The 16522-nt window shown below is 43.7% G+C and overlaps 1 protein-coding gene across 3 annotated transcripts in view; it reads right to left on the bottom strand.

The window, feature by feature from the left end:
• arid1b (AT-rich interactive domain 1B) overlaps positions 1-15356 on the bottom strand; it is a 28066-nt gene extending 12710 nt beyond the window's left edge. The window contains exons 1-10 of one of the 3 annotated variants that reach the window (XM_032543775.1): positions 14609-15356; positions 12296-12487; positions 9865-10008; positions 8021-8134; positions 5210-5456; positions 3730-3813; positions 3117-3269; positions 2206-2533; positions 1356-1480; positions 1032-1102 (exon numbers count right to left, since the gene is read on the bottom strand). In XM_032543775.1, the coding sequence (XP_032399666.1) occupies positions 1032-1102; positions 1356-1480; positions 2206-2533; positions 3117-3269; positions 3730-3813; positions 5210-5456; positions 8021-8134; positions 9865-10008; positions 12296-12487; positions 14609-15091 (1941 nt within the window). In that variant the 5' untranslated portion in view covers positions 15092-15356. The remainder of the gene's footprint in view (positions 1-1031; positions 1103-1355; positions 1481-2205; positions 2534-3116; positions 3270-3729; positions 3814-5209; positions 5457-8020; positions 8135-9864; positions 10009-12295; positions 12488-14608) is intronic. The other 2 variants (XM_032543776.1, XM_032543777.1) reach the window with 2 other exon arrangements.
• Positions 15357-16522: the final 1166 nt, after the last annotated feature.

The raw sequence follows: 16522 nt of genomic DNA, 5'->3' as shown, positions 1-16522 counted from the left end.
AAGTTACAGTGCAGTATAAGAAATTAAACAACAAACAAAATCAACAACCATTTAAAGAAAGGCAACATCAAAAAGAAAGGTCTTCTGCCTTGATTTAAAAGAGCTGAGCGTTGCGGTGGCCCTGCAGTTTTTTGGGAGTTTGTTCCAGATATGAGGAGCATAGAAACTAAACGCTGCTTCCCCCTGTTTAGTTCTGACTCTGGGGACAGAAAGCAGACCTGTCCCAGAGGACCTGAGAGGTCTGGGTGGGCAGCAAAATTGCGGGCACACCCTTACATGACTTGCATGATCTGTACAAGGCTGATCAGAGTCATCCCTCGTGGGGTGAATTTATGTTGCTACCCTCCGGGAGTAGATATAGTCTGCTGCGATGCCAACGAATACATTCAAAAGGTCATTCATCCCGGCTGTTATCCCCATTGTTAATAATATCCTGTAAATTCAACTTGAATTTATGTTGTACTGTGGTTGTGTTTATTTGTTGTTGTTTGGTGCATATATTGTTACTGCTGGCTGTAATCCAAATTGCCCTTCAGGAATATTAAAGTGACCTTGTACCTTGTTTAGTGATTAATAAACCAACAGAAGTAATTTGAAATCAATTATTTAAGGCACAGGAAGCCAGTGTAAAAACTGTGTGAAATGTGATCCCCTCTCTTGGTTTTAGTGAGGACTCTAGCAACAGCGTACTGAATCAGCTGCAGCGGACAGTGAATTTTTTAGGGGGGCCTGTAAAGACACCGTCACAGTAGTAAAGTCTACTGAAGATGAAAACATGGAGAAGTTTTCCGAAATCCTGTTGACACATAAGTCCTTTAACCCTTTATATATTAGTAGTTATGTAGATGTAGTCCGAAATGTCATGTTTTTAATATCTTTCACTCTGTCTTTTTGTAAAATGGGACGAACACAAACCTGTGTAAGAGAAGAACAAAAAACGCAACACAGCCATTCAAAAACCTGCATCCGTGCTGTTAGGCTGCATCTGTTAGAGCTCACTGTGATTGGTCAACTAAGCAAAAGGCACGCACCTTGGTTTTGGGCGGTTCGTAGCCGAGCTCGCCCAGTCCTGTCAGGTCTGCTGGCATCATCATCACGGCACCTGGAAGATAAACGATGAGGTTACTTACAAATCCGGAGTCGTAGGGGTTCCTAAACAAGCAGCAACATGCTCATGCTGAAGCTTCACTAAAAGGCCACTTTACACAACACATTTTCAATGAGAGGCGAGGAGCAGGTAGGGGAGGTCGCGCTACAACCAAAATGCAAACTTGAGGCTTCCACATGGCAGCCCACAATCCAAGGGTGACGTCATGGCTGCAGAGGCAATTATTACTACAGTCTACGAGTCCTACCTGAGGATGTAGCGTTGTAGGGGGGTCCCTGCGGAGTCATCCTCCCAGAGTTGCTGCTGGTTTGCTGGCTGTACAGGCCTCCCCCCATTCCTCCCATCGGGGCCATGCCCAGGTAGCTGCCCTGCCTGGACAGCACAGAAAGATATCAGGGTTTGGATTTTATTACGAGCAGCTAATTCGGCCGCTCTCATGCAGGAGGATACAGGTTTAAGACGAAAAAAGCGTACGTCTTCAGGACTAGTGCAAATGCTAGAGCACTGGCAGTCCAAATGAGTATAAAAAAGCAGTAAAAGGCATTGAAAAAATTGACAAAAAAGTCACAAAAAAAAGAAGAAAGAAATTGCTATAAAAACCCACTACATTCAATTCTATATTATTTGTAGTATCAAATCACAACAATTACGACAAAAGTTATCTCAAGACACTTCACAGAGAGAGAAGGTCTAGACCACCCTCTATATAATATAATATTTATAATAATAACAGTAATTCCCCCAAGAGCAAGCAACTAGTGTGACAGTGGTGAGGAAAAACTCCCTTTTAGGAAGAAACCTGGGACAGACTCTGGCTCTTGGTAGGTGGTGTCTGATGGTGCATTCAGGTGGTGTTGTGATAATTGTTTATTTTGTATTATGTGTATTTGTGTACTTCTGTGGACAGTGGGTGGGTGTTTGGGAGGGGGATGGGTGATTGTCTGGGTGGCTAAAAATAAAAGAAATGTTATTTGTGCTGATTTTGAACTTGTACTGATGTTGTTGCACCAATTAACAAATACATTTAAAAAGAAATAATATTTTAACTGATAATATGTTTAAACTGTCCTGGATAAGTTCTGGTTTTCTGGACTCACCTGCTCTGGGCGGCGTTGGCATTGGCACTAGGCCCGGCGTTAGGGCCGACCTCAGGCTGTTTGCTGCTGGCGTTGGGCCCTGGGGGCCCCATGCCCTGCCCGGCAGGCTGTGGCATGCCGGGGGAAGTAGGGGCCATGGTGCTTCCTCCGGCGGGGTAAGACCGCCCCCCGGCCCCGGGCCCTGGGCCGCGACCTGCTGGAGTAGACGGGCCCTGGCCGTGCATGGGACTACTGGCGTTCAAACCCAGGCTGTTGGCTAAGCCGGGGCCCGGGCCGCTGTAGTTGGTACTGGGGGTTCCCCCATAGTGGGGGGGTCGAGGGTAGTTACCTAAAGAGGGCGAGAGAGTTTTAAAGCTTGATACTTTCACAAAAGTGTTTTTTCTAAAGCTCAGTTCAGGCCGAAGACTAGTGAACACGGAAAACGTTTTAAATCGGAAAGGTTTCCGAACCCGGCCCATCTCAGCACATCAAAGCTTCACGGGCGGGCAGACACGGGCACAATAACCGGAACACCATGCATCATGTCACTTCCGTTTGTGATAGCTGATAGCTAGCGTTTACCGCGAGACAATTAATTCCCGGTATGTGGCAATTTCTGACAGGAGTCAGCCAGCTTTCCCAAGCAAGCACAGTGTGTCCTGTCAGCGTTCCCGAGGTCAGAGCCAGAACGGACAGCAATGCGCTCGACCAACTGACAGATAACATGTTGGGAATTAATGTTTAGTCTTACTGCACGTAATATTATTACATTTTATCAGCGGTGTAAAGTACCTATACCGTAGGGCTAATTCACAGATATGAGCTTCCTTTAGCGGACTCTAGTAAAGACAAAGAAGATGTTTTACACCATTAAAGTCACATTACAAGATCTTCTGCGAAAAAGTACCCGAGCAAAGACACCGTTGTGTTACCTGGGGGGCCGTAGAGGCCGTAGGAGGCCCCCTGCTGGTTGGAGCCATGGTGCATGGGCCCCCCCGGCGCGGTGTGAGGGGACATGGGTGGTGCCGACTGCTGGGGGTCAAACTGATGCCCCAAAGTGCTTCGCTGCATGGAGGCAGGGAAACCTGAGGAAAGACAAAGGAGGGAGAGTGAAGATGTGTTAGCCTAGCTTAAAACAAAGACTGGATACAGGTGGAAACTGTTAGCATAGCTCCATCTAAAGAGTCTACCTGTAGTTTATCAAAAGACACAGGAAGATGATTATAGCTTCATCAATATTTTTTATAATTTGTGTGGATTATGATGTGCTTGTTTGGTTTTTAAAATGTGGATCAGTGTTTCACAAAAAGCCCAAGATGACGTCCTCACGTCTTGTTTTGTCCCACAACCCAAAGATATTCAGTTTACCGTCACAGAGGAGAGAAGAAATTAGAACATATTCACATTTAACAAGCTGACATCACACACTTTTACCTGTTTTTACATTAAATATGACTCTTTATCTGACTGATTATCAAAATAGTTGGAAATTCCTATAACTAATAGTCTTTGCAGCTCTAAAAATTAAGAAGATCAGGGTAGTACCTCTGTCCTGGGTCATGGCAGAATGGGAGGGATGAAGACCAACGTCTGATCCAGGACCAGAGAGCTGAGGGGCCAACTGAGAGCCTGACATGCGCATGCACGCACACACACAAAACAGAGACACACACACACACACACACACACACACGTTAATATCAGCCTGTAATACTTGGTGGTCTCCATGGCAACACCATGACAGGTAAGGACGTGCATCTTGTTAACTCCCTCCCCAACTCCTTTGGATATGATGATTCACACGTCAGTATTTTTCTTATCATTATAACTGACTTTCACACAGACAGCGAATACTGCAAAGCAATAAAATATAGTATATTTTTCCAAACTATGTAGATTTTTCTGAGCTTTGCACTGTGATGGAAAAACGCTGAGCCATCCAAGATGACAGATTTCATTAAACTTTGACAAGGATCCTCTCCTTCTGGTCTTACCTTTCACAATAAAAGTCATAGACTGTGTGACTGTGCATTGTCTTGGTGTATATTCGTAACACAAGTTGCGTAATGCAAGAAAGACAGAAAGAAAGAAAGACAAGACAAGACAAGAAAGACAGAAAGAAAGTAGGGCTGCACAATTAATCGAATTTTAATCGCGATCATGATTTTGACTTCCCACGATCAAATTTGTAAGACCGAGCGAATATATTTTTTAAAGCTTCATTTCATAGAACGCTCCGTTTTTTTTTGCATAGCCAATCTACAGCTACTACCGTCTGATCATGAGCCAATCAGTTGCTTAGTTTCTAGATGTAGACAGTCACGGAGGACAGAGGGACGGGAGGAAAACAGATAGCAGTCGCTTATACGTCGGTCTTAAGGTTTACCAGTTTACCAGTAAACGCAACATTTCGTCCCGTCTGTTGTTTGTCAGAGAACAGCGGTGACCAGTGCTAGTTAGCGTCGGTTAGCCGTTAGCTCCTCTAGGACGCACCGATGCTAATGTCCTCGCATCCGCTGCAATTCTGTTTATATGGATATGGTTTAATTTTGCGTTACATGACCCATTTCGTCTGTAAAGCCGTGCCTGTGTGGGATCTCTCCTCTACTCTCTCTCCTTACTCTCCACGCAACCCTGAGCGAAGAACACAGAAGAAGTTATTGAATGCAACTAACTTCAGTTGGTAGAGTAACAGCGTGTGAGACGGAGCCTGCTGGACCTGGGCCAGAGATGTGACCCATGGCCAGAATATCATAGTTCATAAAGATGCAGCGCAGTGAAGATACAGACATTTCATACACACGACGTGTATCCGCCGTTCGACCTGTGAGTAGCGTCCATCACACTCCCTCTCGCAGTTATAAATAGCCTATGTGACAATACAATTTGTTTTGGTTAAAATCAACAAATAATCGTGAGAATAATCGTGATCAAAATAATTGTGATTATCATTTTGGCCATAATCGTGCAGCCCTAAAAGAAATACAAAGAAAGAAAGACGCCAAGACGTTGGTCCTGATCCTACCTGGTCCGCTGGTGGCGGGGGACATCGGTCCTGATCGTGATTGGTTGCTCGAGCCGGCTGGGGACAGCGAGGGCGAAGGGGAGGGCCCGGAGCGAGCGGGCGGGGGGAGGCGAGGGGAGACGTGGGGGGAGAAAGGAGAACGGGCCGGGGTCCCCTGGTCGCCCTGAGCGCTGCCGGAGCCCGACGCCCCTGAAGTCACCGCTGCTTCTGTGCCCGTGGGCAAGTCATCGATGGAGCCGGATAAATCCTGGAACACAACACGGCTGCTGCTTTTATTCTGTGTATTTAAACACGTTGAGACATGAGACAAATAAAATTAGAGATGTAACGATACACTCAACTCAGGATACGACCTCAGTTTCACAATTAGAGCCCGACCGATATATCGGAGGGGCCAGTATTATCAGCCGATATTAGGCATTTCCCGAACTATTGGTATTGGCATTTATAATCATTTTAAAATGCTCTTTTTTTTAGATATTCATTCATCAGATTCTGATCATCATTCCACCTCTGGAGAAAATCATTTTGTGAATAGAGCCCGACCGATAAAATGCGATAAATAAATGATTCTGATAAATGCATATTTAAAAAAATAAAATAAAAATGGACGGTCAACCATGATATGAGTGTTGGCGTTGCACAGTTTGTCCACCAGAGTGCGCGCTAGGAATTTCATCCCAAACTAATTTTATATTTCATAAACGGACGCCTGTTAAAGCAACACCAGAGAACTTTTCCCAGATCCGTCCCCCTAAAAGGTTGGAAGCCAAATTTTCCAGCAAATACTGATTTTAATTGGTCAGATGACATTTCCAGACTCGCCTGAACGCCTCACAGCCTTTGATGAACAAAGTTTTGCAGCAGAAGAAAACTGACTCTGACTCTCTTTATAGAAACTCACACTGAGTAAAGTCAACTAGGGCTGCACAATAAAGTGCAGAAAGACACCTAGAGATATTTTGAGTTAGTTCAATAAAAGAATGTTGGAAATGATTTCCTTTCGTTTGTTTTAAACTCAACAAGCAGCTTGTTGTATTTTAGCAGAAAACTGTAAGCAGCAGAACTGAATTCACTTTAATAACTGTTAAACGTTATTGCATATCACATATTTTCCTATATCGTGCAGCCGTAATTTACACCTTCAAAGAAAGAACAGAAGGAATTTATTATAGAGTCTGTCTGCAAGGCCTTCGGCTGCAGCTGATTTCTACAGATTTTTTAATTTATTTTTATTCTCTTTCAGCAAAAGGAGCCATCACCCCCATATACCTATCACTATGGCAACTGCATCAGCACCACAGACTTCAAAAGGAGGCTCAGATGGGAAAAAAACGAGAAGGAGGGAGGGAGGCAAACATAGAGGAAGGACGGAGGGAGGAAGAGAGAGAGAGAGAGGGAAAGAGGCAAACACAGAGAGGAAGTACAAAGGGAGAGAGGGGGAGGGAGGGAAAGAAAGAGGGACAGAAAGAGAGAGAGGGAGAGAGTGTGGGAGAGAGAGAAAGAGAGGGATGAAGGGAGGGAGGGAGGAAGGGAGGGAGGGAGAGAAAGAGTGCTAGATGATAGAGCGTGCGCCCCATGTGGGCTGAGTCCTTTGCAGCGGCCCGGGTTTGAGTCCCACCTGCGGCCCTTTGCTGCGTGTCCTCCCCCATCTCTCTCCCACCTTTCCTGTCTATCCACTGTCACTAATAAAAGGGAAAACATGCCCCAAAAAAGAATCTTAAAAAAAATAAATGCAACTGACTCACCGTACCTACACACCCTCGAACAGAGAACGCCGCCCTGACGTGGCGGCGTTCTCTGTTCGATTGTGGGAGACGCAGCCACGGCACGGCCAATACACGGACACTAGAAACCTTTTATTAAGTACATATATAATAACAGAACTGTTGTTGTTTCTTGGTCGCAGCGGCGTCTGTTAGCAGTTAGCTCGCTCCTTAGCCACTGAGCCGCAGCAGTGTGCAGGCAGAGCGAGCAGCCGCCAGACTAACCTAGTGCGCCGGGCAAGATGTCACCGTGAGTGGACCGTTTAGAGACGATGTGGCCGGCAGGTGACGCTAACTGGAAGGACGTAGATATTCCGATTGGTTGCTGGCGTTAGCCGCTGCTTGCCGCTGAACCGCGTCATAGCTCATAACCATAAAGTTAAAAAAATTTCACCTTTTTTTTTTTTTTTTTTAATTGGTTGAGCTTGAATCGATTCATAAATGAGGATAGATTATTATTTTTTTGGACATCCCTAGAAGAAAATAGCGCCCCCGCTGACGTTACAAGACAAAAACTCTGTTTTCCACATCTACACAACAACACTAAAAAATACAATGTTTCCCAGTTTCACCGTGGCAGGGGTCCTTCAGTGCTCCGAGGCTGTGGAACGCCCTCCCTGAACACCTGACGGACCCACATGAAACCTCAACAACATCCCGGTTGGCAACACTATTTTTTTGTCATTGTGTTTTTGTTCAAAGGACTTTAAGTTTTATATTTTTATGCATTATATTTATCAGAATTTTAATATATTTTGATATTCCTCTGTTCTGTTGTGACATAAAATAAATTGTTATATTAAATTGGTGAGAACTCATAAATCTGTTTTGTTATGCGTTTCTGGATATATATAGATTTTCTTTTTATATATCGGAATATCGAATTTTTAAATAACCAAATAAAATCAGTAGGGCTCTAGTCTGTGGCACTTTGAGATTGCTGAAATGTACAGTGCAATAGAAATAAAATGTATTATTATTATTATTAAAACTCAGAGAAAAAGCTACGTGAAGGCCTATTTTTTTGGGGTGTGTTGAGACGTACCGGCAGGCTGGACGGCCTCTCCTGTTGGCTCAGACTCATCTCCTCATGGTTCGGTTTCCCAGGAGTCATAGCGGCAGACTGGCCCCGCCCCCCGTACGCCTCCTGAGGAACCTCCTGAACAAGACGAACGGAGACTCCAAGTTCAAACTACAAAAACACCCAAGAGAGCCTCACCCTCACTGAAACCATGCACTGAGCAAGGTATTTTTTAGTCTTAACGCTCGTTTATGCTCAATACACATTCAGTAGGGGTGGGATTCACCAGACGCCTCCCGTAGTTCTTTTGTAGATTATGGTGAACTAGTGTGTGTTGTAGCAGTGTTTTGTCATTGAGAACGAACTAGCATGTGCTACAGTTAGCCAGCTCGTCTCGGCTAGTGACGTAGAAAGCCGTGCAGACGTTGAACAGCTCACCCGGAGACTGAAGGCAGAGGACATTCAGAAACTCACGCAGAATGACTAGTTTTTTTTTCCAAGTTCGTGTCCGTGTGGAAGCACCAGAGACACAAAAATAACATCCCAAATCCCAGAAAAAGGGGATTTTTTTTTTTTTAATCATATGGGCACTTTGCTTAATTTGCTTATTTTTCACCACAACATTTAGAAATGTTGTTATTTTTGACGACATACATCTGAAATCCGAGTGGACTGAAGGGGACGTGAATAAAAAACATAATACGTAATTTTGTTTCCTGTGTTCATTAGTTTGCATAGACAGTAAAATTAATGGACACAGCAAAGCCGTAGACTTCCACAGAGACCAGTGAAGTCTATAGAAAGCTCTTTTTCAGTGATGGCTGAGCATTACTGCGCAGCCTCCAATTGAGCTTGAAGACGTAGATGTGATGTGAGCAACCTGTCTGAAGGTTTTAAGTCTTCTGGTAGCTGTGCCAGGAGAAATCTGTTCGTGGATAAATGTTAATTCATATGAATTCACTTGCCATTTACCGAAGTATTTCCAATCCAAAAACATTGCTGAAATTCAGATGCTTTTCATAGGCTCTATGGGCGTTTCCCTTGACCAGTGATGCCGGTAACGAGTTACTAAGCAATGCGTTACTATTTCCACTATTCCATTACTATTCGTTTGCCTATTTTTACAAAACTGTTGCTACGGAGCCATAATGAGAGATACAAGGTAATGAAGCATTTTATACATTGTCGTGTTTCTTTAGAAATAAAAAAATTGACAAATAGAGTCTTTAAACGTTTCAGATTTAAAATTATTTGCTGTCAAAGTGATGCCAAAATGAATGGGAGTCAATGGGATGCTAATGGCGGGTGATGGCTTGTTAGCCTTAGAGTCCCCCCATAGGAGGTACGCTTTCTGGATGCTCGCTTACCCCCTTGGTAGTTTGTGCACTGAAATTATTTGATGAGTCTTTTATTTGTTATAAGAACAAGATTTTTGGAGACAAAATTATTTTTAAAACTTTCTTTAAAAGCTCAATCAGGGAGGTCTCGACCTTGTCGACAACCTCACCAGCAGAAACTTAAAATTCTTTAGGTTTCTGTCTGGTCTAGAAAAACCTGGCAAGAAAGGACAAAGACGGCCAAAGATGAGAGAATCACTGAGCGGTCAACATTAGCTGCATTGGGATTGAGTTACAATCATCCAGCGTGAACGGCTAAATACAGATCTCTCTCTAATAGTGGCTTTTGTTTGGCTCTGATTTAACTTTTGACGATATTTTAATAAGAAAACCTTACTGTTGTCTTGTGGTTGATTTGCTGTTGTCGTTCATGCAAACTCCAAACTTTCTCTTACTTTGTCACAACCTTCCTTCACATTACTAAGCTTTTATTGTGAAACATTTCGGACAGATTTGTAGTTTCCATCGTACCTGTTGTGGCAGTGGGCGTGGCTGCATGTACGGCGGCTGGCTCGGGGCAGCGGGCTGCTGCTGTGGAGGGCTGAAGTACGGAGGCTGACCTGGCTGAGAGTAACTACCCATGCTCTGTTGCTGTTGGCTGTACTGAGAACCCATCTGAGAAGAAACAAGGACACAGAACATCAGGAACATGTATAGTATTACACAACTTTTCTTATGAAACACTATGGAAAGGATCCCTTCAGAGATGGACCTTTTAGTTAAAGATTAAGATCCTTTTAGCTTCACATGAAACAGCCCCAAAAGCACCATCACCAAACCCACCAGACTCCATGTAAATAATCACTACTTTTATTCAAAGTGGACACCACTTCCACTGTTCCAACAATCACCACTCTGGTCTGGTTGAAATAAACTCTTAATTCATACATTTACACGTGGAGATATGCTGCTCTATACACGCTAAAAGTACTGATTATTTACATGGAGTCTGGTGGGTTTGGTGATGGTGATTTTGGGGCTCTTTCATTCATTTTCATCTGCAATCAGGGAGTTAATAAAAAGACAAGTCCCGGGGCCATATGGGGTCTCGCTCACAGCGAGCACAGATGACAACACTGACACAAGTTCCCTCAGGCTGAAGACACAAAGAAAAAGTCTGTCAACCTGTAACGATGTAATTACACCTCTGGTACTAGGTGATGGCAATCTTTCTTTGGAGGAATGTGAGCGAGGCTACTTGTCTGAAAGCCGCCTCGCTCACACGGGATCAAACTGTGATCAAACTGCGATCAGAGTGTTATAACAGCTGAGACACAACGGCAGATAACGTCTGAGAAAAACGCCGGAGAGCCTTCTCTACAGCTGCAGAAACCTGCATGCAACAGTTTCCTCAGCAGTGTTTCCTCTAGATTTTTTTTCAGCTGCAGCGGGGAGGCAGAGAGACGGCAGCGTTCGCTAACGTTAGCTTCTTGTCTCATCTGGGGTCTGATAAACAGTAAATTCATCAAATTTAGTGTCCGCAAAGTTACTTTCCAATCAACTGTAGCTGTCATATTTCACAGGGCCCCCATAAGTGGGATTTCAATGTTGCGGCTTTCGTTGCCGTTTGTCACTTTGCTTAAGATTGAGTGACAAGTAGTACTCGTTCTGTTAATTTGGTTGCCATGACTTCACGAGCAATGACGTCCTGTCACCGTTCCTGTTGCTCGGGGAGAGAGAGCGGATGACAGTTTGCATGAGTTCAATAGAGCAGACAGCTCTGCAGAGTTGTGTAATTACGACTTTATGACTTTTCATAAACAGATGAAGGGGCGCCGATGCACATAGCGGAAACCCTGTTGCCATATTTTTGATACCATGGCGTCAGAAATTGTATCTTGGCGGGTCACCATCAACACACCAACAGAGGAAACACTGCTAAGGGTTTAAAAAATGTGACCACCCAATTTTTAAACGGCTCTGGTTACAGAAGTGATTTTTTCCCAGTTCAACGTCTCTGTTGACTTTCTATTAAATGCTTTATTTAAAGAGTAGTAAGTCTGGAAGTTAAGACAACACATGCAACGTTGTGGATAACATGAGCTGAGTGTCTAAATCAAGTGAGAAGTGGGTCACTTTCTCTCAGACTTTTACAGAAACCGACCTCCTTTTGCACCGCATGTGTCGCCTCCTGCTGGACATCAGATAGGATGCAGGTTTAACCCTTGTGTTGTCTTCCCGTCGACGATGCAACTTTGTGTTTTTCTGGGTTGAATTTTCAACATTTTCTTTTTCTTTTTCTACACTTGACATTTTTTAATAATGTTTGTCAGTCTTTTTGTCACTTTTTCAACATTATTTTGTCATAGTTCTGATATAGCAAGTTTTTGTAATTTGACTTGAGGACTACAGGAGGTTTGAGGAGTCGCCCCCTCCTCGCCTCATATAAGAATGACATTTCCTCCTATGCAAACCCTTCATTTGCATTTGGAGAGCGGTTATTTTTGACTGGGAAAATGGCGGATAGATTAAACAACAACTGCTATTGTGAGTTGCTCAAAACCTTTTTTAATAAACTCTTTGTACACAAAACGTTCTCAGTTCTGAGTTCATGCGTAGAGCCGCTGGTGATACTTGGAGCAAAGTCTCATGTTGTGTCCAGTCTTTTTTTTTTTTTAAATACCTATTTTGAGGCTAGCATAAATGTGCCCTTAGCACTCCCATTCAAAAGGCCATTTGACCAAAAATGACAATACACTAAATCTGAAAAGTGGCCCTTCCGTCTTCAATATGCTTTTAAACAAAAGTTTGACTCGGGTACATTCACAAAAAGAACCTAGGTTGCGTTTTGGCAAGAGTTACGCTTTAAGGCACTTCCGCATTTGCAGCACTTTGCCAAACCAGATGCTTTGTCCATTAATATAAACAGTCTATGGTCGCTATAGAAACAGACTTCTCCTACCTGCTGCTGAGGGTACTGCATCCCTCCCATCCCCATCTGCCCCCTGCTGGGCATCCCCATCGGGTATCTGTGGGGGGACGGAGCACTGTAGGGCTGGCCGGAGTACGACGCACCCTGCTGCTGGGAGTACGGGTTGTTGCTCATGCCGTAAAGCTGCGAGCGCTTCATTCCCATCGGATCCATCGCCGGCACCTGGAGGAGACACGTGATTGGTGGATGAGAGATTTGGTTGTTGATTCACTTCCAACTGCTAGATTACTTTTCTGCTTAAACAAATTAATGTGATGATTATTTCATATATCAGCTACGTTTGTGAGCGAGGCTACTTGTCTAAAAGATGAAAGTAGCATTCGGTGCCAATACCAGTAAAATAACATGATTCTTGATGTCGATTTCAATACCACAGTAAACAAAAAGGATTTTCCAAGGTTGCGTGTACTTAACTTGAAACATGAACTTCTTTAACAAAATATTTGAAAAATATAAAAATGTCATAACAAGACATATAAAACACAAGCAATAGAGCATAGAACAACATAATAAAGTGCATTTAATGGTCACAGTGCAAGGCAAGCGACCACGGCTGTTTACAACGTGTAGCCTGTTCAGCGGCCGTAGCCGATAACGGGGAGTTATTTCAAGCCAAAAGGGGGGAAGTTTTGGTTCTGGTGACATCCCTATATCCAAGATAAATCTACAAATATGTTGCTACAGTTTACAGACATATATATATATATATATATACACACATGTCCAGAATAGTTTCAGTATGGGAATCACTGAAGGCACGGCTCAAATAATAGACAAAGAGACCTCTTTCCAGCATTTTTTTCTCAAACTCCAAGAGGGTTTATTTAAATGTCTTGTTTTGTCAAACCAAAACCCAAAGATAATTACAACAGAATAGAAGAGAGCAGGAAACCTCCATTAGAGAGTGAAAAATGTAACATTTTCTTCAGGAAGGATGCCTCACCCCCCTCCCTCTCCCGCCGAAATACACGCAAATACGTCTTCCAAAAAGACAGGGAAAACACTCTTGCCTTTAGAAGAGATTTGATGTGTCATGGTCGTTTAAGTGGCTTCCTTTTGTGATTGTGTGATGTTAATAGACCCCGGTGTTAAGGGTTTATTGATGGTGTGTGTGTGTGCCGCTGCTTTCAGCCGGTGATCTGGCCTTGGGTTGGCAGGAAGCTCGGTATTACGGCTCCCCCATATCCACAGAAGAGCCCTGACCTTCACACATGCAGATTAGCCATGTGGCCATCGCCAGTGGCACAACACTGGAGCATTATATCCGCCACGCTCCTCCAGCTGAATCGCCCCTTCCAGCTGCATTGCTCCTGGCAACAGTCACTGAAAAAGTTCTCTTTTCTTTCAAAAAGCATCCAAAAAAACAATAACAAATACGTGGCTTCAACCTGATGACTTATACTTGTTTGTTGTTGCTGTTGTACTGATGCAACAACAGAATTCCCCCACTGGGGATCAATAATAAAGGTGTATCTTATCGTATCGTTACACATCATTGATACACTTTGTTCTAGTAGAGCTCTACAAATTATTTATAATAATATATCTTTATTTCAGACTCATAAGTAAATGAATAGCAGGAAAAACGAAATTTTATGTTGTTTTTATTTTATTATTTTTTAGCAGTAAAAACGTCTATTTCCCATCACAATAAAAGCCCCATTGGAATTGAATTAATTAGCATATGTGAAGCGATTAGCTTGCTGTCGGAGTTGAATAGAGCTGTCAAAAACAACAGGCGGCCGCAGCTGATTGTGAACTCCTGTCACCAGATCTCTGTTCTAAAACTACATATAATACATATAAACAGATACATGTAATATATAAAAGCGTTTACAATACGCCAGCTTCCTTCACTATAACACACTGCCTTTTAGGGCCTGGCTCGGTTAGCAAAATGGGTTGTGGCTAGAAGGGATACAGCTACAGCCGGAAGTTAAGCAAAATCTCACAAAACAAGGCTAATATAATAATAAAAATGTAATACTTTCAATCAGGTAACTAGTGTTCGTTCCTCTGGAGTGTTTTAATCAAAACCACGACCTTATTTTCTTGGTCGTTTTGGTGGCTACACCTAACTGTCGTCGTGGTAGTTAGCTGTATCCCTTCTAGCCTCAACCGCTAAAACGCTACGGTTAGCTTAGCATGCTAAGATGCTACGAGTAGCTTAGCCTAGCATGCTAAAGAAACGGAGTCACCTTGGACGGCAGATAATTAAATCAGACGAGTTAATTACCAACAAACAATAATAGACGGTAGTTTGACTAATAAAGTGTTTTTCACCTGAGGTCGTCCGCCGCCCTGCCCGTTGTTTCCCGGGCTCATGGTCGGGTGACTTCTTTGTTGTTGTCCCCAGCCGTGAGTAGCCGAGCCGTACTGAATGTCTTTAGCTAACGTTAGCTGCTGTTGTTGTGAAGAATTAACGTTATAGTCAGGATATCCACTTCCATAACCGCGCATCATCGGGCTGGGAGACGTCAATAACTGGTTTAAAGTCGGTGTAGCTCCGGAGGGGTGCTGTTGCTGCGGACACTGTTGTCCGGGAAACCGTTGCTGAAACCCTCCGCTTCCAGTCGGGGAGTTCGTAGCAATCACAGCCGCTTTGGTTCCCGGGCCCATCAGGTTATTCCCCTGGCGTGAGGGACTCATTATTCCCGCGTATCCACTATTCCCATAGCCGGGTCTATAGTTTGGGTAGTGGTTATTAAATGGGCTGTTGTTGTTGTTGTTGTTGAAGCCTTCGTGGGAGTTGTGAACCTGATCCATAGTGATGTGTGCAATCAGAGTGCGCCGCTGTTACGGTTATTACCCCAGCCCCTGCGCTTTGTTGTCCGCCATGTTGATCGAAGCAAGGCCCTCCTCTTACATCCCCATAATAATGATTTAACTCGGAGCGGTTCCTCTTAGAAGAGGGTTGTTAGTACTGGTTGTGTTGTTGGTAGCTGATTTCAGGTAGGCATCAGCCCCTCAGGAACAGCGCTCAGCCTTTCCGCCACTTATTTTCCAGCGGCCACTTGCGGTATTGCAACGAAATTCTCCCATTCTGGCCCAGAAACACAAGAGTATTTGGCTGCAGCAACAGCGCCACATCTTCAATCAAACGTGGGCTTAGCGGCCAACGTTGGAACTGCACCCAGTGGCCCAGAAAGCATTTTTCTCCATAGTCAATCCCTGGTGTCACTCCCCGATGTAAGTCGACTGCAGATTTGAGTCGCGCATGTATGGAGCTAGAATTGTTTCTTTATTACATGCGAGAAAAAAAAAAAAGTGTTTCTCTCGAAATGTAAAATCTCTCTCAAAATACTTTTTTTAAACTCAAATATTTATGTTTTGAGAGCCGGTCTGACTCAACTCTCATTGGGTATGACACGTCATGCCGTAAACCATTTACATCTGAGCATGTGCAACTCATCGGGGAGTGTCACAGATTTGAGTTGCACATGCGTCACTTTGCGAGTGAAAATGTGAGTCGCACATGCGTCACTTTGCTACAAGTAGCATACAAGATGCTGACGTGAGACTTCTGTTATATATGGACCTACTTAACAAAGTTTGTTCACTGATGGCTACAAGCTAGCAATCACACACAACAAGGTTGTCAGTTGAATGGCGTTTTGAGCTAACATTAGCAATCATACAACCATAGATAGCTAAAACCTTTTTGAAATGATTCCCATCTTCAGTTATTGTTGTTAATGAGAAAAGTTTATTATTCCATGGATTTCACAAATTTCAGTATGAGATGTTATGCTGTAAACCGTTTAAATCTGAGCATGTACGACTCAAATCTGCACTCGACTTACATTGGGGAGTGACAGTCCCCAAGGAGGTAAGCCATCTGTCACTCCCCGATGTAAGCAAGGGGGTAAGCGGGCGTCCACAAAGCGTAGCTCCCATGCCGCCATTTTGATGCTACAAAGCACTCACCCGCCATTAGCATTCCATTGACTGCCATTCATTTTGGCGCCAATTTGACAGCGAATAACTTTACATCTGAAGCGTTTAAGGAATGCGTTCTAAAGAAACACGACAATGTATAAAAAGCTCCATTACCTTATATCTCACGTTATGGCCCCATTGCAGACATTTTTGTAAAAATAGCCTAATGATTGTGTAATCACTGTTCCACTATCTTTAATGTGACTGTTATTGCCACTGTGCATCCCCCCCCCCCAACCGGCTGTCAGACACCGCCTA

The sequence above is a fragment of the Etheostoma spectabile genome, chromosome 18, assembly GCF_008692095.1.
Source record: "Etheostoma spectabile isolate EspeVRDwgs_2016 chromosome 18, UIUC_Espe_1.0, whole genome shotgun sequence".
Taxonomy (NCBI): domain Eukaryota; kingdom Metazoa; phylum Chordata; class Actinopteri; order Perciformes; family Percidae; genus Etheostoma; species Etheostoma spectabile.
Note: the sequence above shows the minus strand (reverse complement) of the source record. Positions and strands in the feature narration are given on the sequence as shown.